The sequence below is a fragment of the Bufo bufo genome, chromosome 11 (genome assembly GCF_905171765.1).
Source record: "Bufo bufo chromosome 11, aBufBuf1.1, whole genome shotgun sequence".
Classification (NCBI taxonomy): Eukaryota; Metazoa; Chordata; class Amphibia; order Anura; family Bufonidae; genus Bufo; species Bufo bufo.
Window position 1 is genome coordinate 20,881,471 of NC_053399.1, and position 24,028 is coordinate 20,905,498.

The following is a 24,028-nucleotide window of genomic DNA, read 5'->3' on the forward strand; positions in this document are numbered from 1 at the left end:
ATGATGCATCTGTAACTGCAGTCAGGGCCGCCATCAGGGTGGTAAAGCCGATACCCCAGTAAGGGGCCCGGACCCCAGGGGGGCCCGGCCGGTCCCAAGCCAAATTTTTTTTTTTTTGTGTCAGTGTGTTAACTTTAAAATCAGCGCTCATCTCTTTACTATCTTACACTGACTCAGCTCCGGTAACAGCAGGCTGTGCGGGGGGCGCTCACTCACTGACGTCACGGACCTGCTCCTCCCACTAGGCGGCGCAGGCGCATGATGTCAGTGAGTGAGCGCTGCCGCCCGCACTGCCTGTTACTGGAGGGAGCTGAATGTAAGGTAGTAAAGAGATGAGCGCTGATTTAAAGTTAAAGTTACTGTCTGCAGCCTGCAGATTACAGTTTATAAATGTATACTACTGTGAGCGGCGGGGAGGGGGATCTATGGATGACGGCACTGTTATAGGGAGAGGGATCCGTGGATGACACTGTTATGGAGGGGGATCTGTGAATGACACATAGCATAAGATGCTATATACGGTATGTGTCATCCACAGATCCCCCTCCATAACAGTGCCATCCACAGATCCCCCCATAACAGTGCCATCCACAGATCCCCTCCATAAGTGTCATCCACAGATCCCCCCCATAAGTGTCATCCACAGATCCCCCCCATAATAGTGTCATCCACTTATCCCCCCATAATAGTGCCATCCACAGAACACTGTTATGGAGGGGGATCTGTGGGTGACATTGTCATGGGGTGGATCTGTGGATGACACATATAGCATAAGATGCTACATACGGTATGTATCATCCACAGATCCACCATAACAATGCCATCCACAGATCCCCCTCCATAACAGTGCCATCCACAGATCCCCCTCCATAACGGTGCCATCCACAGAGCCCCCTCCATAACAGTGCCATCCACAGATCCCCCTCCCCATAACAGTGCCATCCACAGATCCCCCTCCCCATAACAGTGCCATCCACAGATCCCCCTCCCCATAACAGTGCCATCCACAGATCCCCCTCCATAACAGTGCCATCCACCGATCCCCCTCCATAATAGTGCCATCCACAGATCCCCCTCCATAACAGTGCCATCCACAGATCCCCCTCCATAACAGTGCCATCCACAGATCCCCCATAACAATGTGTCATCCACAGATCCCCCATAACAGCGTGTCATCCACAGATCCCCATAACAGTGTGTCATCCACAGATCTCCCATAACAGTGTCATCCACAGATCCCCCCCATAACAGTGACTGGAGCAGACCTGCTGATAAACACACCTAGGACACCACCAGTCAAGGTAAAAACTTAGTTGTCAATAATGTAATGTAGTGTAGGGGGCCATGTAATGTTTTGAGGCCAAAATGGCACAGATGACCACCAAGAATATCTAGAATATCTAAAATTAGCTGGTCAAGTAAAATGTTGCATGAAACAATCATTAAATAGGTGGCCGACAAAAAGGGGCGGGTTAAAGTGTGTGGTCAATGAGCTGAGTCAAGGGGGGCGGCAAAATTAGCTTTCGTCTAGGGGGGGGGGGGCAGGCCTTGAGCTGTGTAAGGGGACCCTAAATTTCTGATGGCAGCCCTGACTGCAGTCCACGGGCTTCCAGTAACACATTTCTTTACTGATTATCAGATGCCAGATTAAAGGCATTTCCCTCTAGACTGCAAAAATAGCACCAATAAACATTTCTTTCCTCTGTGGGCAGAATTTGTAGGCCTAGGCCATCTAACGTTGCACTGAAATTCTGATGCATTTCATGCTGTGGTTTGCACAATCTCCACACTATATCTCTGCACACTGTGGCAGAATACTAACGTTTCCTCTCATGTTTCAAATTGAAACCTTCTTTTCTTCCCCTTTTTATTTTAAATTAAATAATCTGATAATATTTGCTGTGATGCAAAAAAAAAAGTCAAGGTTTACCAATCTGGGCAGTATTCTCCAGATGAAAATGTAGCAGGGGTGAGTTTGTCAATGCAACAGAGCTGATTGGGTTGATACAGAGAGGTTTACATTAGTGGAGGTCTGTGAACAGATCCTTGCAAAAACTGCGGCTCGGATGCGGACCAAAACAATGGTCGTGTGCATAAGGCCTTATCCAGAGGATCAGTCATCAGTATAAGGGCATATGACCTTAGGTATTTTGCGGTCCGCAAAACACAGATCCGCAAACAATATGGATGACATCTGTGTGACGTCCGTGTTGCATCAGTTTTTTTTTGCGGATCCATTGTAACAATGCCTGTCCTTCTCCGCAAAATGGACAAGAAAAGATCTTTTTTTGCGGAACGGCCTCGCGGACATACGGAAACTGAATGCACACAGAGTCATTTCTGTTTTTTTGCGGAACCATTGACGTTAATGGTTCCGAATACAGGCTGCAAAAAAAACGGACACAGAAAAGAAATACGGTCGTGTGCAAGACCAAGTTAAACAATGATTTTTGCCCAAACTTGGGTAAAATTCAATAATAAAGAAATTACCCTCAAAGGTGTCCATAACCTAAGGGCTCATGCACACGATCGGATGTATTTTGCTCTCCACAAAACACGGATACGCAAAAAATTACAAATGACGTCCATGTGACATCCGTATTGCATTGGTTTTTTTTTGCAGATCCATTGTAACAATGCATGTCCTTGTCCGCAAAACGGACAAGAAGAGGACATGATCTTTTTTTGCGAAACGGCCATGCAGACATATGGAAACGGAATGCACACGGAAAACGGAAATGACTCCGTGTGCCTTCCATATCCATATGTCTGCATGGCCGTTCCGCAAAAAAAGATCATGTCCTCTTCTTGTCCGTTTTGCAGACAAGGACAGACAATGTTACAATTAATCTGCAAAAAAAACAAAACGGATGCAATACGGATGTCACATGGACGTCATCCGTATTTTTTTGCAGATCTGTGTTTTGCAGAGAGCAAAATACATACCGTCGTGTGCATGAGCCCTTTGGGATATGCACACCTTTGGGAACGGACACGGAAAACAATTATGTTTGTGTGCATGAGCCCTAAGGACGGGGGAGGGCAATGACACCAAAAACATCAATACAATGCCATAAAACAAGTAAGAAAAACAGCTGGCATTTTAAAATGTAAAAAAAATAAAAATAACAGTGTGAAGTAGTTAAAAAGCAGTATTAAGTGTTATGCCATGTTCACACATTCAGGATTCTGTCAGGATTTAAGCCTCATGCAGACGTCTGTAGAACACGGTCCGTGAGATACTGGACTGGCATTGCAGAAGCGTACAGCGTCATTGGTTGCTTTGACAGGTGCGCTCCATGCCGCCGCTGCTGTACAGTAATACACTTGTATAGATCATACGAGTGTATTACTGTACTGCGGCGGCGGCACAAAGCGCACGGCGTCATAGCAACCAATGACGCCGTGCGCTCCTACAATGCCAGTCCGGTATCTCACGGACCGTGTTGCACGGACGTCTGCATGTTTACAATCTGCAGGTGATGCAAGCAAACGGGGTATTTTATTTGCTGTTCATAGACACAAAACTGTACTGTATAATAAATCAGCTAGAGATTTTAAAGTCGACAGAATATTTATTATTTTTGCAGATATCACCCTAAAAAATCTGCAGATTAATTCCACTGGATGACAATGGGACTAATCCATGGGTGAGTTGAAGGCCATGTTCACACAGCAGATTTTCTATGCTGATTTTGACACATTTTGGCACCAAAATACGTCTTGTATCGGCTCTTAATCTGTTTGACATTGTTTTAACGGCAAATCCGCTCTGTAGTTCATAAACAGTAGCTTACTTTCCACGTGCGGATTGAAAATTCATATGACGGATTAAAAAAGCAACATGTACATTCTTGGTGCGAATTCTGGGCGGAAATTCTCACTGATATCAATGGGAGGTCTGATGCCTCATGCAGACATCCGTGTCAGTTTTGGATCAGTGGAAACACAGACCGTGTTCAATCCGTGTTTTCTCCCGTCACAGATCCATGTTTGGTCCGTTTTTTGCTGTCCGTGTTGCATCCGTGTTTCACTGACACTGAACACCTGAAAAATAATTTTCAAAGAATCTCTTGTTAATGATCCGTGAAACACAGATGCAACACGGATGGCATCCGTGGTTTTCACGGACCCATAGACTATAATGGGCGTGATGGATCCGTGAACACGGACAAAATAGAGCATGCATCCGTGGTAAAAAAAACTGACCCACGGATCATGCTGAAACACTGATGTGTGAATACACACATTAAAATGAATAGGGACGTGTGCTGTCTGTGGAGAACACGTACAGCACACGTCCGTGAAACACTGACGTCTGCATGAGGCTTTAGGCTACATTCACATCTCCAGTAACCTGATCCAGCAGGCATTGCTGTATACTGCCATCCACCGCTGACCCCAAAACCGCAATGCAGGCCAGTTTCCGGACGGAAAAAAAACTGCAAAGTGTACATGAGATTTGTGTAATCTCCTACACTTTTCTGGTACTGTGAGACGCGGAGGTTTTTCAGCGCGGAAAAAAACGTCCATATTCCGCAATGTGTGCAGATGGCCTTAGGCCCCTTGCAGACGTGCATTCCTCCCGCAGCGAGTCCGCATCGCAGCACCCGGCCTGACCTTCCAGCACTGATGGGATTCACATAGCATTATATTGATTTATGATGCTATGTAACCCTTACAGTTCTGGAATGTATTGGATAACACTGGCAGCATTATGTCAGTGTTATCCAATACATTCCAGAACTGTAAGGCCTCTTTCACATGGGCATTGCGGGAAAAGGTGCGGGTGCGTTGCGGGAACATGCACAATTTTTCCGCGCCAGTGCAAAACATTGTAATGCATTTTGCACTCGCATGAGAAAAATCGCGCATGTTTGGTACCCAAACCCGAACTTCTTCACAGAAGTTCTGGCTTGGGTTCGGTGTTCTGTAGATTGTATTATTTTGTAGTATTTTTTTTAGATTGTATTATTTTCCAGAATGCATAGTACAATAGGGCTGGAGGGGTTTAAAAAAATAAAATAAAAAATTAAACTCACCTTAATCCACTTGCTCGCGCAGCCCAGCATCTCTTCTGTCTTCTTTTTTGCTGTGTGCAGGAAAAGGACCTGTGGTGACGTCACTCCGGTCATCACATGATCCATCACCATGGTAAAAGATCATGTGACGGACCATGTGATGACCTGAGTGACGTCACCACTGGTCCTTTTCCTGCACACAGCAAAAAAGAAGACAGAAGAGAAGCCAGGCTGCGCGAGCAAGTGGATTAAGGTGAGTTTAATAATTTTTGTTTAACCCCTCCAGCCCTATTGTACTAAGCATTCTGTATTAAGAATGCTATTATTTTCCCTTATAAAAATAATAATGATCGGGTCCCCATCCCGATCGTCACCTAGCAACCGTGCGTGAAAATCGCACCGCATCCGCACTTGCTTGCGGATGCTTGCGATTTTCACGCAACCCCATTCATTTCTATGGGGCCTGCGTTACGTGAAAAACGCACAAAGAGGAGCATGCTGCGATTTTCACGCAACGCACAAGTGATGCGTGAAAATCACCGCTCGTGTGCACAGACCCATAGAAATGAATGGGTCAGGATTCAGTGCGGGTGCAATGCGTTCAACTCACGCATCGCATCCGCGCAGAATACTCGCCCGTGTGAAATAGGCCTAAGGGTTACATAGCATCATAAATCAATATAATGCTATGTGACCCCCGCTGCGTTGCGGACTCGCTGAGAGAGGAACGCTCGGCTGCAAGGGGCCTTAGGGTGCCTGCACACAAGTCAGATTAGGTGCGGTTTTTCCATGCGGATTTTGTGTGGGGAAAAAATGCAGCGTAAAACAGAACAAGCAAAGTGTATGAAATTACACAAATCTCATGGACACTTTGCTTTTTATTCTTAGGTGAGGAAAGCGACCTGTTGTGCGAATTTTGAAATCTGCAGTGCGGATTTCACCCTTTTCAATGGATGGGTGAGATCTGTGGCAAAACCGCAACAATTCTGAACCAAAAAATGCTGTTAGATATTGGTGCGAATATGTTGCAGAAACGCAACAGAAATTTGTGCAGATCTTATGTGCGTTCACCCGCACTTGTGCTCAGGTAGCCTAAGCCTCGGAGTTCTTTTTTTTTTTTTAATCCACTGTCAATTTGCCTTTTGCAATTCCCATGTGAACATAACCTTACCTCTTGACTTGGGCAGTATTGTATATCCTGGATATGAACGGTCATGCTCTCCGATCCAGGAATACCTATATATAATAAAACATGAAGTGTGTTAGCAGAACTCAGTCCTTGAAATAGTAAAACACTGGGGTTCTGGATATAGGACTATATTTAGTCGTCTGCCAGGTTAGCGCAGGGCACATTATGTGATGTCTGCTCCAGCTGTAAAACCACACAACGCCTACGTGAGCGCTTTATTTAAGCACCAGCGACCTATTTTTTTTTCCTTTCTGCACTAAATAAACACCACATTGACCCGAACTTCCTTCTGTCCAAGAATGGGGGAGTATACTCTGCACACAAGGAGCCGTTCAGGTGGAAACAGCGCTCCGCCAGTCTCCTGTATAATACAGCTGACGCCCATCCGCAGTGACTGGGACCAGAGATGACTCCAATCCTGGTTGTTTAATCCCATCAGATGCCGTGGTTAATTGCGAATGTGGCATCTGAGAGGTTAGTCACAGGGAGGGGGTTCCCTCTAACTACCCCCTACACCCCTTTGATAAATCACTGGATGCTGATTGGTTGCTACGGCAGCCTTGGGGTGTTATGAAGCCTCCCAGGCCATTGTAAACTCCATAGACTGCAGTAATAAACTATTGCAGTCTATGGTCCAAGCGATCCAAACTTCCCTTAGGATGACTAAATACAAAAAATATATATATAATATCCTGTGTGGTGAACACAGTAACTGTAAAAATAAACAGTAAAAAAAAGTCATTTTTTATTCACCCCACCGCTTACATTTATAAAAAAAAAGTAGCATGAACCCAATAAAAAAAAAAAAAAGCTTGCCCCGCAAAAAAACACACGGCTATGGAAATCTACTAAAGTTAGTGTCAAAATATGACAATGCAAAGAAAGTTTTAATTTTTTTTTATTTTTAGGGTGGATTCAAATCTAATTTTTTTTTGTGGTGTTTTTCTGCACAATTGTGTTTGCTGAAAAAAACGCCACCTCCAGATGTTAGCTGAAAGTCTGTGGGAAATATTAAATGCAGGACACACAAGTGTTTTTAGCAAATGCGCTTTTTTTTCCAATTTGGGGGTGTTTTTTGTGTTTCTGGCTTTCTTTTTTTAACCAAGCATGTTAAAGCAAAAAAAAATCTACGAATTTGATTTGATAAAACGCTACTAAATAAAGAGCATAAAACTGCACGCAGAGTGCTTTTTTTTTTGTGAACAAACAACTCTAGACAAAAAAAAGCCTAAATATAGTAAAACAAAAAACACAATATACATTTGGTATTGCTGTAGTTGTACAGAACAACAGAAAAGTCATCATGTAATTTTAAGGCCTCATGCACACGACCGTTGTCTTGGTCCGCATCCGAGCCGCAGTTTTTGCGGCTCGGGTGCGGACCCATTCACTTCAATTGTGCCGCAAAAGATGCGGACAGCACTCCGTGTGCTGTCCGCATCCGTTGCACCGTTCCGTGGGCCGCAAAAAATATATAACCTGTCTTATTCTTGTCCGTTTTGCGGACAAGAATAGGCAGTTATATCAATGGCTGTCCGTGCCGTTACGCAAATGGCGGAACGCACACGGACGCCATCCCTGTTTTGCGGATCTGCAATTTGCGGAACGCAAAACACACAATGGTCGTGTGCATGAGGCCTTAGCGTACAGTGAAGACTGCAAAAACAAAACCACCAAAATAATGGCAGAATTGGTGTAGGTTTTTTTTTCCTGTCTCACCCAACAAAGAATTTCTTTGCGCAGTCACGGCTCAGTTCACTTCTATGGGACTGATGGAAATAGCGGAGCCAGTGCTCGGTTATTTTCGGCAGTCCCATAGAAATAAATGGAGAGAGGCCGTGACGCGTGGCTGCTCTCCTCTCACTTCGGGTGTTCTGTTCTAGAGATAGGTGCGGGTCCCAGAGGTGGGACCCACATCTATCTGACATTGGTGGCACATCCTAGCAACAGTCAAGAGGCAAGGTGAAAGCGCACCTGGTCCCAAAGGGGTTAAGCAAAGGGTAAGACAAGGAAAACACAGAAGTAGGGAGTTGGGGTACGGTCACGTGATTTTAATGGAGTTGGGGTACGGTCACGTGATTTTAATGCTGGCCGCCATGTTTTTTCACTTTAAAAGGGTTTTCCGATTAGATTAAGTTATCCCCATCCACAGGATAGAGGATAACTATTAGATCGGTGAGGGTTCTACGTCTGGGACCTCCACCGATCACGAGAATGGGGGCCCATACTCCCTGCAGCCCCTCGGAAAGCGGGCGCTCCATTCATCTCTATGGGAGTTCCGGAGATAGGTGAGTGCATGTGTGACCCGTCGCTGCATTCAGGGGGGCTGCAGGGGGTACGGGGCCCCCATTCTCGTGACTGGTGGGAGTCCCAGCGGTAGGACCCTTACCGATCTGAAAGTTATTCCCTTTACTATGGATAAGCGTAACTTAAAATACCCCTTTAAATGCTGTGGACCAGTTTGCGGTTCAGCCCCACTGAATGAAGCTAAACTGTGAGCAGACACCCGGCGCGGCTTCCAGCGGTGTCTGTCGGACATGTCCCTTCTTGTCGCGGTTGCACGAACGGCTGTACTCCCTCCCAATGGACGGTGGACATCATGCAGGCCCCGGGAAGAATTTTGGTGACGCTTTTGGGTTATGTAAAACGTCATCAACTTTGCTGATGCTGTGGATTTGCCGTATCGCATCCGCCATGTGTGAACACACCCTTACTGCTCATTATCCTTCAGTGACAACCCCAAACACTGCACAATGCTGAGGATTTACCGCACAAAAATCTGCAATGATACAAAGCCTTGCCGTATCTGCCCAGTGTGAACATTTCCTAATTGGGGCCCCGAGAAAAGTTGCTAATTTCTCCATATCATATGTAAAATTAGTCTGCTTTTCCATCGCTTTCTCTAAATTTTACATTTGTACCGTTTACTTTCATGCACAAAGTTTACCATTAGCAACATAAGCAATAACACTGCAGTGGGAAGTTAGAGCGTAAGCTCTTCTGCCAAGAATGCACAAATCCCCCCTCCCCCCTTTGCAATTCTATTGTCTCTTATTATTATACGATGTTATAGACTCCACACTTCATTCAGATATTTTCTGTACACGTGTGAGGCGGATGCACGTTATTTGAGAGCACCACCGACCGCGTCACCTCACGGCTGACAGGAACGCACTGACAGCATTCTACCTCAATGGCACTGTGACTGAAGAAGACATGAAAAAGGCGGGAACTCGTCTCATCAACAGACAACTCCTGCCAACCAATCAGCTGACGGTCAGCCGGTGAATCGTCCAATCACAAACGAGAAGGCTGTTGGTAGTGGAGGGCACATACTAGCCAGGGATTGGTCTTCGGGTTTGTTGACGTGCCAGTTGCTCCGCCCAATCTGTCAGTCAACCTAGAGGGAGTAAGGAAGGGAATCTCTGGGGCGCGTCGGGCCCAGCCCCTTTCTTCTGGGCGCCAGCCAATGAGCGTGCGGCGAGCTGTCCAGGGCTAGGTAGTAGCGCTGGTTGGCAGGGGGATGGGTTGCGCTGTGCGGTAGTGGTCCGGGGGGCTAAGCGGCGCCCGGGGTGTGTGAGGGAGGGAGCGGGTAGCGCTGCGGGGCAAACAGCGCAGGATTCCTAGTATCAACGTCTCCCCGTGTTGTGTCTGTGTACGACTGACGGGTCATGGAGGGGCCCTCCCGGGAAGGTGACCTGCTCACTGTGACCCATGAGCTCCGGAGCGGTGAGTGCTTCTCTCCTTCCTAGTCACGTCATGAACCGGACTGCTGAGCCTCAGTCACTGAGTGTATTTGTAGTGTCAGCGCGTGTATGGTAATCCTGCCCCCCCCCCGTGTCACCCCATGTACTGTACTCCTGACCCCCCATGTACTGTACTCCTGACCCCCCCAGTGTCACACCATGTACAATACTCCTCCCCCCCCCCCAGTGTCACCCCATGTACTGTACTCCTATCCCCCCATGTACAGTACTCCTGACCCCCCCAGTGTCACACCATGTACTGTACTCCTATCCCCCCATGTACAGTACTCCTGATCCCCCCCAGTGTCACCCCATGTACAGTACTCCTGATCCCCCCCAGTGTCACCCCAGGTACAGTACTCCTGATCCCCCCCAGTGTCACCCCAGGTACAGTACTCCTGACCCCCCCAGTGTCACACCATGTACAGTACTCCTGACCCCCCCAGTGTCACACCATGTACAGTACTCCTGACCCCCCCAGTGTCACACCATGTACAGTACTCCTGACCCCCCCCCCCAGTGTCACCCCATGTACAGTACTCCTCACCCCCCAGTGTCACCCCATGTACTGTACTCCTGACCCCCCCCCCCCAGTGTCACCCCATGTACTGTACTCCTGACCCCCCCAGTGTCACCCCAGGTACTGTACTCCTGACCCCCCCAGTGTCACACCATGTACTGTACTCCTGACCCCCCCCCCCAGTGTCACCCCATGTATAGTACTCCTGACCCCCGTGTCACCCCATGTACAGTACTCCTGACCCCCGTGTCACCCCATGTACAGTACTCCTGACCCCCCCCAGTGTCACCCCATGTACAGTACTCCTCACCCCCCAGTGTCACCCCAGGTACTGTGCTCCTGACCCCTCAGTGTCACCCCGTGTCACCCCATGTATAGTACTCCTGACCCCCGTGTCACTCCATGTACAGTACTCCTGACCCCCGTGTCACCCATGTACAGTACTCCTGACCCCTCAGTGTCACCCCATGTACAGTACTCCTGACCCCTCAGTGTCACCCCATGTACAGTACTCCTGGCCCCTCAGTGTCACCCCATGTACAGTACTCCTAACCCCCAGTGTCACCCCATGTACAGTACTACTGACCCCCCAGTGTCACCCCATGTACAGTACTCCTGACCCCCGTGTCACCCCATGTATAGTACTCCTGACCCCCGTGTCACCCCATGTACAGTACTCCTGACCCCCCCAGTGTCACCCCATGTACAGTACTCCTGACCCCCCAGTGTCACCCCATGTACAGTACTCCTGACCCCCCAGTGTCACCCCATGTACAGTACTCCTGACCCCCCAGTGTCACCCCATGTACAGTACTCCTGACCCCCCAGTGTCACCCCATGTACAGTACTCCTGACCCCCCAGTGTCACCCCATGTACAGTACTCCTGACTCCCCCATGTACAGTACTCCTGACTCCCCAATGTCACCCCATGTACTGTACTCCTGCCCCCCCCCGTGTCACCCCATGTACAGTACTCCTGACCCCTCAGTGTCACCCCATGTACGCTACTCCTGACCCCCCTCCGTGTCACCCCATGTACAGTACTCCTGAACCTAGTGTCACCACATGTACAGTACAGTACTCCTGACATCGCTGTGCCTTCCCTCAAGTACCCATACATAGTATCACACACATGCCGTTGTTGGCATCTTGTATACCCGGCTATTACACTGCCTGACAACCCTTAGTGCCATCCTGCACCCATATCTTCCTGTACCCCCCCTTCCCAGTGCCTTCACAGGAGAATTTCCCCTTCATCTTGGGGGGCACATACTGCCGTCGACCCCCAATGTTGTAAATATTCTTTTATATTTATTGCCTGGCGTGTATTTTTGCATCCATAACCTCCGAATTATTTACCATCTTCAAGATCTCTGCTTGCTGTCAGTGAGTTTACAAAAATCTTGTTTTGGCTAAAAACCTGCCCTGATGTTTCTCACAGCTGAGGGTTTGTTCTAGTTGTATCCAGCCTAGAAAGGCCTCTGATGCGAATGCAGCGGCACAAGTCTGTCTCCTGTCCTGATGATTTCTGCAATAAAACCGCCCTGAAAGTACAAAATACCACCGGAACCTGTTAGGCTCTATTCATACGTCCGCATCCACACCCAATTTTGCGGAACGGGTGCGGACCCATTCATTTTCTATGGGGACGGAATGGATGCAGAGCGCACACAGTGTGCTGTCCGCATCCGCATTTGTGGAGCGCGCCCCCGATCTTTGGGTCCGCAGCTCCGCAAAAGATAGAACATGTCCTATTCTTGTCCGCAGCTTGCAGACAAGAATAGGCATTTCTATAGGGGTGCCGGGCGGGTCCGCAACACACCACGGACGTGTGATGGTTTGTCCACATGCTTGCTGACTGTTTCCAAAACCAGCCAGCAGAACCGCGAGACATGTAATGTATTTCCAAAGTGACGCAGATTGTATGAGTACATAAACTATAAAATAGTGATGCTCTGTGGTCTATAAGGCGCTCTCTATAACCTGATCTGAGATCTCGGGACTCACTGTTCATGCGCTGTATTTACGCTTTGGATCCTGATTGGTCGAAAATGTATTTACTGTATGGTGCTATTATGTAGTCCGTGGTGGCCATTATTTGAGGACCCCCTCTCCCCAATAGCATTGCCTGAACTGCAGGATGCAGGGTGGGGAAAAAGCTTTCTAATAGTCTTTGTTTTTCATTTCCACTCAATTTTCAGGATCTCTGCTCCCTGTCAGTGAACGGGAACATGCTACATTCAGAGGCTGAAAACCTCCATTCTCAGCTTGCGGGCTCCATTCACACGTCCGTGGTGTGTTGCGGACCCACAACACACCCGCCCGGCACCCCTATAGAAATGCCTATTCTTGTCCGCAGCTGCGGACAAGAATAGGACATGTTCTATCTTTTGCGGAGCTGCGGACCTGAAGATCGGGGCCGCACTCCGCAAATGCGGATGCGGACAGCACACTGTGTGCTGTCCGCATCCATTCCATCCCCATAGAGAATGAATGGGTCCGCACCTGTTCCGCATAATTGCCGAACGGATGCGGACCCATTTGCGGACGTGTGATTGGACCCTTAACAGTACTTGCTGCTCTGCACCTGTACTTTCAACTTGAAGTAAACCAAGTCCATGTGCAGCCCAGCAATCCGTGGATGCAAACGCGTTGGTCCTAGCACTGTAAGGCTACATGCACACGAACGTCGTTTGTTCCTGTCCCCGTTCCGTTTTTTTTTTGCGGATAGGATGCGGACCCATTCATTTTAATGGGTCCGAAAAAAATGCGGACAGCACACCGTCCGTTCCGTAGCCCCGCAAAAAAAATAGAACATGTCTTATTCTTGTCCGTTTTAGGCCTCATGCACACGGCAGTTTTTTGGGTCCGCATCCGAGCCGCCGTTTTGGAGGCTCGGATGCGGACCCATTCACTTAGATGGGGCCGTAAAAGATGCGGACAGCACTTCGTGTGCTGTCCGCATCCATTGCTCCGTTCCGTGGCCCCGCTAAAAAAATATAACATGTCCTATTCTTGTCTGCTTTTTGCGGACAAGAATAGGCATTTATATTGAAAGCTGTCCGTGCCATTCCGCAAAATGCGGAACGTGCACGGACGCCATCCGTGTTTTGCGGATCCGTGATTTGCGGACCGCAAAACACACCACGGTCGTGTGCATGTGGCTTAAGGCATTGTTACAATGGATTCGCAAAAAAAAAAAAAACGAATGGCATACGAATTTCATAATTTTTTATTTTTTTTTGCGGACCGCAAAACACATACGGCTGTGTGCATGTAGCCTAATACTGTGACTGACAGATTTCATTAGACAACGGCACCCGACGCACTCCAGCGGCGTATAATAGGGTCCTTGGGGTGTCCGCACTTTTGAAGGGAAGGAGGGCGCTGCGCGTTGCACTGTTTTATATGATGCCGGCTCCTGCTAGAAGTGTGAACAGAATTCTCAGGATCTCTGCCCGCTGTCGGTGAATGTGGACATGCTTGTCTGCATTCAGAGGCTGGAAACTTGTGCTGTCCTAGTCCTGCTTACCCAGCTGACAGAACTTGCGTAGGAGCGGGAGCACAACTCTCTCCTGTCCTGGACTCCGGGGACGGCAGCTCTTATATTGCAAACCTGTGGTTTGGATACAGTTGCAGCAAACCCTCAGCTGTGAGAAGTAGCTGATCGGTACCACTTTTCAGCCTCTGTATTTGAAGAGGACCCGTCCCCTCTCTTGGCACGTCAGTTTTAGCAACTGCTTGCATTCCCCTTGTAATAATAATCATCCTGGAGCATCTATTTTTATCACTCCTATATTATTCCTCCTAGAAGTTTAAAAATAAATTGCCAGCGTTCTGCTGTAAAGGTACTGCTGGGCGTTACCAATAGATGGGGAGTCTGAATTATGTCCTACAAGTGCTGCCAGTGTCAAACTGCGCAGGGACGCGCCCCCAACTGGTAACACCCAGCTGTACCTTTACTGCAAGCTGCTAGAAATTCATTCATAAAATTTCAGTAGAAATGCCAAAGTAATGGCACAACATAGAGTCATAAGAATAGATGTTCCAGAGTCATTATTACATGGGAAATGCATGTAGATACTACAACAGGAGAAGTGAGAATGCTTCCATTCATTGTCAGCAAGCAGGGATCTTGAAAATGATAGAAATGTGCAGTATTTTTAATTTAGTATTTTTATACCGTAGCTTCTGGTGCCGTGTTGTTTTCTATACTTGGTAACCCGGCAATCTCGCGGTGTGGCCTGCCGCTTCCTCGTCGTCTGCGGAGGTCCCCGCTGCCCCCCATGTCCATATGTGTCACCGGAAGATTAGAGCAGCGTTTGTTGTCTAAACGGGATCTGTTTTCCTTTTCGAGCGTGCGAGCGTCTCTGCGACTGTCTGTTCTCCTGGAGCGGTTCCAGCGCCTCGCTCATTGCTGTGCTGTACAGGGAACACATTGACGGCAGGCACGCCATGCCTGTGTGTACGCCCAGATTCGTCCCATCGCCCCATCTGTTCACTATCCGATCCTCATGTACATCAGGATCAGCGATTTCTACCTCTCCGCCATGTTTTGGTAACCCGTGGTGGCCATCATTTAAGGACCCCCCCTTCATAGCATTGCCTGAGCTGCAGGGTGTGGAAAATGATGGTTCATAGAGTTTATAAATAGGGATTATGCTTTCTCGTCTGACGAAGATTTATAATTAGCCGCTTTTGTTCTGTCTCCTCGCAGAAGGGTCGGTTTTCGTCACGCAGTGTTTTGGGGGGTATTAGCAGCTTGGAGCACTCAGTATTGATATCTGGTGGTCCGACGCTGAGCGGAGACTGCAGAACTATGAGCGTTGCTCTGCAGCATCCATAACCAGCCCGATGCTTGCTGCACGTTACTTGCGTCCTGTTTTAAAGGAGGCCCCATAGACTCATTTGGGTTTTTTTTTTTTGCTTTTCAGTCTGTGCCCTCTCGTCTTTTAGCAGCACCTATTGCATTTGTTCATCCCGAGCTTCCTGGTTCATAAATAAAATGGCAGAACTTCAGTGAAGGGTACACAAGGACATCTGTATGGCATCCTGGGCTGTTCTGGACCAATTCACTTGAATGAATGAGTCTTGGGTGGAAAAAGGACAAGAATGGCGCATGCCGCGAGTGTCTGTGCACGTTCTAACGGCAGACAATTTGCTTTAACGGGTCCGTGTGCTATGCGGAGGCAACCCGGATAATGCGTGGACGGATACGCCTGTCACCTTACTCAGGCCAGACACTTAAAGGGGTTGTCCTGCTTATTACAGGTGATCTCTCATCCTCAGGACAGGCCATCACTCTCTGATCTGCAGGGGTCCGACACCACGCACCCCCAGCCGTTTTAATGCAGCAATGCTCTTGCAGTATAGCGCTAACCTATTCCATAGTGCTGTACGCATCAGAAGCTAATGAAAGTTGGGAGAAAGTCCCTCCCTTAGGGCTCATTCAGATGACTTTATCCGTTTTGCAGTCCGCAAATTTCGGATACGCAAAACACGGATACCGGCCTTGTTCGTTCTGCATTTTGCGGATTGGAACGTCCTCCTCCTGTGTAGAAATGCCTATTCTTGTCCGCAACTACAGACAACAATAGGACATGTTCTATCTTTTTTGCGGGGCCGCGGAACGGAAGTACGGATGTGGACAGCACACGGTGTGTTGTCTGCATCTTTTGCGGCCCCACTGAAATGAATGGGTGCGGATCCATTCCACAAAATTGCAGAATGGATGCGGACAGAAATATATTGTCGTGTGAATGGGCCCTTAATGAAAGGAATAATTTGCAATTGCATGCTTGTACAAACTTATTCATTTTCACAGCTCAGATAATCTTACAGTTAGGGCTCGAGCACACGATCGTATGTATTTTGTGATCCGCACAAAATACGGAAGGTAACAGCTGGCCCCTAATAGAACAGTCCTATCCTTGTCAGTAATGCGGACAATAATAGGACATACGGAAACGGAATTCACACTGTCATTAACTTTTTTTTTTTGTGACCCCCATCGAAGTGAATGGTTCTGCATACAGGCTGCAAAAAAAAAAAAACGGAAAGGACACGTTGACCTTTTGTTGCTAAGGCTCTGTTCACATCTGTCATGGTTTATAGCAGAAACTACGACGCAGCGCTGGATCTGTTGCACACTGGAAATGACCTCGGCCACCTTGACTTGTCATAGCGTCTGATGTTTTGATGGGGGACATTAGGGTACTTTCACACTTGCGGCAGAGGATTCCCGGCAGGCAGTTCCATCGCCGAAACTGCCTGCTGGATCCGTCAAAACGCATGCAAAATGTTGGCATTTGTCAGACGGCTCAGGATCCTGATCCGTATGACAAATGCATTGAAATGCCGGATCCGTCTATCCAGTGTCATCTGGAAAAACGGATCCGGCATTTATTTTTTTTCACATTTTTTTTGCGGTCTGAGCATGCGCAGACCGCAAAAACTGATCCGTTTTGCCAAAACACTCAGGGCCAGATCCGGCATTAATGCATTTCAATGGGAAAGTGTTCCGGAATTTTGGACGGAGATAAAACCGTAGCATGCTGTGGTATTATCTCCGTCCTGAAAAGGCAAAAAGACTGAACTGAAGACATCCTGATGCATCCTGAACGGATTGCTCTCCATTCAGAATGCATTAGGATAAAACTGATCAGTTCTTTTCCAGTATTGAGCCCCTAGGACGGAACTCTATGCCGGAAAAGAATAACGCTAGTGTGAAAGTACCCTTAGCTTTTCCCGCAGGACTGTTCTTCCCATCAGATCTACCTTGGAAGCTACTTGTCATCAGCCTGAAGTCCAGACTAGTTACTTCAGAGGATTATTTAGACTGGATACAACTGTGGCAAACCCTCAGTTATGGAGGGTAGGTTGTTTTCAGTCAATGACAGAAAGCAGAGATCTTGAACTGGCCATATATGCATGTAGAAAGCTTTTAGACAGCACCTGGTTATTCAGGAATGTAGGACTGTTCTGGTCGTGGACAAGTCAGGACACATATGAAGCGCTTGTGCCAATAGGTATCCTAGCCCGTGCTTACACAACCGGCCTATGAATCGTACTGTAAAGTACACATGCACTACTACGTGGTATGTCGTTCCATTAAAGGGACTGTCCGAATAAAATGAAAAACACGAAGAAAGGCAGGGCAGGGATGAAACAAGACAAAAAAATGTGATATTTCCTCCTATCCCGCCGATCCTGCCTTGATGTCATGTTTTTTGGCACATGACCACTGGTCTCGGTGGTGTGCAGCACAAGACCGCAGAGACCAGTGATTGGCTGCAACAGTTGCATGTGGTAAATGGATAGGGGATAAGTGTCTGATCTTTAATGGTTTGACCGCTGGAGCTCCATATAAACTTGGGAGCCAAAGCAGCCGGAGTCATGCCGATCAGACACTTATCATGTATCCTGTGGATAAGGTTTCCTTCAGACGACCGTATGAATGGGTCCGCATCCGTTCCACAATTTTGCGGACGGGGTCCGGACCCATTAATTTCAGTGCAAGAAAGATAGAGCAAGGCCTATTCTTATCCGCAATCGCCGACAAGAATAGTCATTTCTATCACAGCGCTGGCTATGTGCATTTCGCAAAATGCAGAACACACGCGGCCGGTATCCGTGCTTTGCGGATCCACAAAACACTACGGCCATCTGAATGAGCCCTAAGGAATATGGCCTCGTACATGGAGATCCCAGTGCCTGATCCGGCACAAATGCCAGCTGTTGGGCGGACAAAAAACTGTTGAATGCATCGTTTATGCTGGAAGCGTCCGGAACATAGTCGGACCTCATTACAGTCAATGCGGGATCTGGCGGTGCTCTGTGACGGATCTCCTTGAAGGAGATGTGAACTCGGCCTGAGTTGTAATGGGACAACGCCTTTGAAGGGTCTTTCACGTGGCCCGATGCAAGATGCACGAATGATCATCATTACGATTAGTGTTGAGCGAACTTGTGTTTTAAGTTCGGCGTCTAACGTTCGGGTTATCGAAGAATCGCGTTATGGATTCCGCTACCACGGACCATAACGGAATTTAGAATCCATAACGCGATTCTTCGATAACCCGAACTTTAGACGCCGAACTTAAAAGTTCGCTCAACACTAATTACGATCGTTCGGCCCTCAATCACTTTGCATATTGTAGGTGGCACGTCCCCTGTTTACTCAGGGCAACGTCCTGGCGATTTCACGAACATACGCACCTTCGTTCCCTGTTATCAGCCCATTGATTTTCCGTATCGACCAGTAGATGGGTGCAGGTATAATATACACCCAGCAGATACATGGACTGAAGCGTTTTTATTTTTTAATTTTTTATTTAATCTGCTGTTTATCTCCCTGCAAAGCCCCATGCCAAGATTGAACGTGTTCAGGAATTAATGCAGCAGATGTCCCCGGGACACAGTATATTTCACAAACCTCAGCCACAGGGGGTCAGTGAATGAGGTGGGCACTTGACTACGAGTAATCTGTGGCACCCTGGGACCTGTGGTTCTACCCCCCTCCACGTAGGGTCCTTGCCGCAGCTCTGGATCCTTGCCTCTTTTTCTTGAATCGCACAAACATTTCATGTACTCACATGTAGCTCAGCAGGAAGGCACAAAGTGATCTGTTTTAGCAGATGGAGAGGAAGTTTTCATTAGAAAGGATTTGGGTTGAGAACAAATAAAAAGAAGAAGAAGAGGAAACATAAGAGGGTGGCGGGAGCCCCGGGATTTTCCTCACTGCACAACAGTGAAAGTCTTCCTCTTGCTGCAGTTCTGGGGCTGTGTAGGCGACAGCGTAAACTATCGAGATGTTAGAAGGAGCCATTCAGCGATATTCGCAAGAGAAGGGGACATGCACGCCGCTGGTTTTCGTGGCACAGCTGCCATTATAAGTAATGGGGGGAATCAAGGGGCTTGTAGTCGACTGAAGGAAGCCGCTCGCCGGGCCTAGTTGCAAGCGCCTAGACCCCAATGCAAAATCTGCTGCTGCGCTTTCATTAGGCAGAGGAGATTCTTATGGGGTCAGGGTTCTCTGCAGCCCCTGTAGCAATATTACATTTAAACTTAAAGGGGTTATCCAACCCCTAAAATGCCTCCTCAAACATCCGGACCCCTCACACAGGTTATACTTACCTGGCACTGATGCGCGGACGGCTGCCGCTGCATCTCCCCGTCGCTCATTGCGCTCCTCCCTAGCATTGTGAGTGACACTAGGGAGGCTCGTTCCCGTCAGGCTGCCCCCCATGTTGCCGGATGTTTTCAAACACGCAACGTGGTGTCGGGGTGGGGCCAGGTAAGTACAACTTGTGTGAGGGGCATGGGCGTATAGGGAGGAATTTTAGGGTTGGATAACCCCATTTAAACTACTCCCCCATCATTATCCTGCATTACTGTCTCAGAAGAGGCGTTTTCCTTTTTACTCGACCTTCTATAACAGTGATGGCTAACCTCCAGCAGCAACTACGACTCCCAGCATGCTCCGTTCATTTTTCTATGGGGTTCTGAGAACAGCCAAGCAAGTGTACACAGTGAATCCTCAAGCAGAATAGTGAGTGCAGCTCTGGAGTGTAATATATAAGTAATAGCATGCATTTACATTGTGGGATATGTCCAGGCTCGGACAAGCCCACAGGGGTAACTAGGCAGTGTACATGCAGCACATTATCCAGCCTAAGGCCTCTTTTACACGGACGTGACGGATTAGGTCAGGATGCGTTCAGTGAAACTTGCACCATTTCGCAAGCAAGTTCAGTCAGTTTTGTCTGCGATTGTGTTCAGCTGTTCAGTTTTTTCCGCGCGGGTGCAATGCGTTTTGATGCGTTTTTCACTTGTGTGATAAAAAAAACTGAAGGTTTACAAACAACATCTCCTAGCAACCATCAGGGAAAAACGCATTGCATCCGCACTTGCTTCCGGATCCAATGCGTTTTTTACTGAAGCCCCATTCACTTCTATGGGGCCAGGGCTGCGTGAAAAACGCAGAATATAGAACATGCTGCTTTTTTCACGAAACGCAGAAGTGATGTGTGAAAAACAACGCTCACGATAGTATTCTTAGGGATAACACTAACACCGGATTTTTCTAATTTGTTTCGAGATAATTTTCAAGCACTACCAAAAAGATTAGAAGACTTGATAAGTTCTTGGGATATTCCATTTATATCGTGGTTTGGTCGCAGGACGCTCATTAAAACGGTACTCCTGCCCACCGTTCTTTACTACCTTCAAACATTGCCTCTTCCAATCCCCAAAGCTTGTTTTGCAAAAATGCAAGGGATCCTATCAAAATTCCTCTGGGGTGGTAAGAGATCTAGACTACCTCTCACACTTATGTCACAACACCCCACGAATGGTGGGCTTGGTATCCCGGAACTATATACCTATCACAAAGCATTCTTAGATGCCTAGAATGGCTAAGACCTTACTCGAACCGACTAGACCTAATCACTGAAGACAATATGTTAAACCTCCCACTTCATTCTTTAATCTTCCTGGACCAATCCCAAAAGAACGGTAAACTACAAACATATAACAATATCACTAAATACACTTTAGACATGTGGAAAGACTCTAAATGGAAAGATCACTTATTACCAAATTACCTCACCCCGATGCAGGTTTGTGATGTCCTCTGCCACTCCTCAACTAAGTTCTGGGAAACCCTATCTGACAGAGCCAAATCTATCACCACACCGGTTTTATCTCTATGCCCAGATAATGACATCCCAACTTTCGACGAACTGAAAAAGCACCCTATAATAGCCAGCCTTTCCAAACATTGGATTCAAAGGTGTGATCAATTATACCGCCTTGAGCAAATTGCACACTGGGAGACCCGAACGCCACCACGATTTGAAGCCATATGGAAACCTTGGAAAAAATATAGGGATTTCTCGAACTAACAAACTTACGGATTACTGGTTGTGAGCACATAAACCAATGTTTTATTAATTGTTTATCCATGTACTACATAACTGCAGCAAACTCAACTTCCTCATCCCCACCCTTTCTTCTCCCCTCGGACCTTCCTCTTCCCCCTCCTATTCTTTTAAGTTGCTTTTCTCATTGATTGTACTGCATCAGTTGTATACTTATATGGCTGCCCTGGTTGGGCAAACAACTAGTGTACAATTTCGTTGTTTTAAAACCAATAGAAACAATTTTCGAAACAAAACAACATGCAACAAGAAGAAATGGGAGGGAGACAAAACATTTTTTGAGCATTCAATTTAATGAAAACAACGAATAAACTGAAACAGGCCGTTTTTCAGCTGATCAAAAGTTTAGGACCACACCTCCAAAAAAAAACGAAACCCCCCCAAAACAGAAATCCAACTTCCAAACATGAACTCAGTAATGAGTAGCTCCGCCGTTATTGATTATCACTTCAAAAATTAGTTTCGGCATGCTTGATGCAAGCGTTTCCATGAGGTGAGTGGGAACATTTCTCCAAGTGGTGAAGACGGCCGCACGAAGGCCATCTACTGTCTTGAACTGTTGTCCATTTTTGTAAACTTCCCTTGCCATCCATCCCCAAAGGTTCTCAATTGGATTTAGATCAGGGGAACACGCAGGATGGGCCAAAAGAGTGATGTTCTTGTCCTGCGGGCATTGTGTACTGTAGCGTTGTCCTGTTGAAAAACCCAGTCGTTACCACACAGACGAGGGCCCTCAGTCATGAGGAATGCTCTCTGCCACATCTGGACATAGCCAGCGGCCGTTTGACGCCCCTGCACTTCCTGAAGCTCCATTGTTCCACTGAAGGAAAAAGCCCCCCAGACCATTATGGCGCCCCCTCCACTGTGGCGCGTAGAAAACATCTCAGGTGGGATCCGCTTGTCATGCCAGTAACGTTGGAAACCATCAGGACCATCAAGGTTACATTTTTTCTCAGAGAATAAAACTTTCTTCCACCTTTTGAATGTCCCATGTTTGGTGCTCTCTTGCAAAGTCCAAACGAGCAGTTCTGTGGCGTTCAAGGAGACGAGGTCTTTGAAGACGTTTTTTGTTTTTGAAAGCCCTTCAGTCTCAGATGCCGTCTGATGGTTATGGGGCTGCAGTCAGCACCAGTAAGGGCCTTAATTTGGGCCGAGGATCGTCCAGTGTCTTGACGGACAGCCAATTGGATCCTCCGGCTCAGTGCTGATGAAATTTTTTTTCTTACTGCGTCCCACCTCAGCAGCGATGGCGCGCTGTGAGAGACCCTGCTTATGCAGTTCAACAACCCGACCACGTTCAAAAAGGGAGAGTTTTTTTGCCTTTGCCATGACAACGTGTGACTACCTGACAGAGAATGACAATGAATCCATATCTTTGCACAGATTTGGCCTTTTAAAGGCATGTGGTCCTAAAATTTGGATCAGCTGAAAAACAGCCTGTTTCAGTTTAGTCGTTATTTTCAATTAATTGAATGCTCAAAAAATGTTCTGTCTCACTCCCATTTCTTCTTGTTGCATGTTGAAGCTCTACTTGGAACCTTGTTAAGATCCAACAATGTAAAATATGATTTTTTTCCATTTTTCAAGTGGTCCTAAACTTTTGATCAGGACTGTAGCGCAGATGATTTCTAGGTACAGAGGCAGGACATCCAGTGTCCTCCTTTCCCAGGGACTTGCCTTCTCAACGTGGACCCCCATAATCAATCATCTTGTAGCGTCTTGCTGCTGTGTGAGCAGGAAATATTTCGATGTATCCATACAGTACATTTTACTGGTGGGCCGACACTGGATATGCCCCGTGCTGGCAGTAAACGTGGCAGGCAGGTGCTCCACTATTGTTTAAGCTGAGAGGTTTTCTACTCTTTACCTAATAGTTTTGGAACAGGGAATTAAAATACTAATCCTCATCCATGACACTGTCAGCGCAGCATCCAATTAATGATTGGGACACCATCTATTATTTTAATAGAATTGTGGATTGCTTTCTTTTAATTGCTTGCCTCCCTGTGCTAGAACATACTGTTCTCTTCCCATAATGAAATAGTGGAGAGGCCCTGATGGGTTTAACCACGTCATGTCCTGAACGCCTTGTTACTATTCTATTCTAGACCCCATCACTGCCCGTCCTACGAGAAGCAAAGTAGCAAATGTAATGAAATACAGTGTAACTAGTATATACTGTATAGTGCATCCCTGGTATCTGCATTTTATCCCTAGTACCTATGGCGTATCCTGGGTGTTTGAAGTGTATGCCAGGTACCAACCGTATATACCTATGGTACATACTACTATAGTATGTACCATGTAGCTCTAGAATATATTGTGAAGAGTACTGTAGTGTGAACTGCTAAGGGTGCTTGGTTAATGGTCACACAAGCATGGTGGTGCCACCTTTTATTTTGGGTTCTGCTGCAGGGTCACATTAAAGGGCATCTGTCAGCAGTTTTGTACTTATGACACTGGCTGACCTATTACATGTGCTCTTGGCAGCTGAAGGCATCTGTGTTGGTCCCATGTTCATATCTGCCCGCATTGCTGAGAAAAATGATGTTTTAATATACAGTTGCAAGAAAAAGTATGTGAACCCTTTGGAATGATATGGATTTCTGCA

At 47.2% G+C, this 24,028-nt stretch overlaps 1 protein-coding gene across 2 annotated transcripts in view; it reads left to right on the forward strand.

Moving 5' to 3' along the window:
* The first annotated feature begins 9,722 nt into the window (after nt 1-9,722).
* Nucleotides 9,723-24,028, forward strand: part of RPS6KA5 (ribosomal protein S6 kinase A5) — a 60,339-nt gene continuing 46,033 nt past the window's right edge. Inside the window, exon 1 of one of the 2 annotated variants that reach the window (XM_040412113.1) lies at nt 9,723-9,939. In XM_040412113.1, coding sequence (XP_040268047.1) covers nt 9,882-9,939 — 58 coding nt within the window. In that variant the 5' untranslated portion in view covers nt 9,723-9,881. Of the gene's footprint in view, nt 9,940-14,868; nt 14,874-24,028 lie in introns of those variants that run through there. The other variant, XM_040412115.1, reaches the window with a different exon arrangement.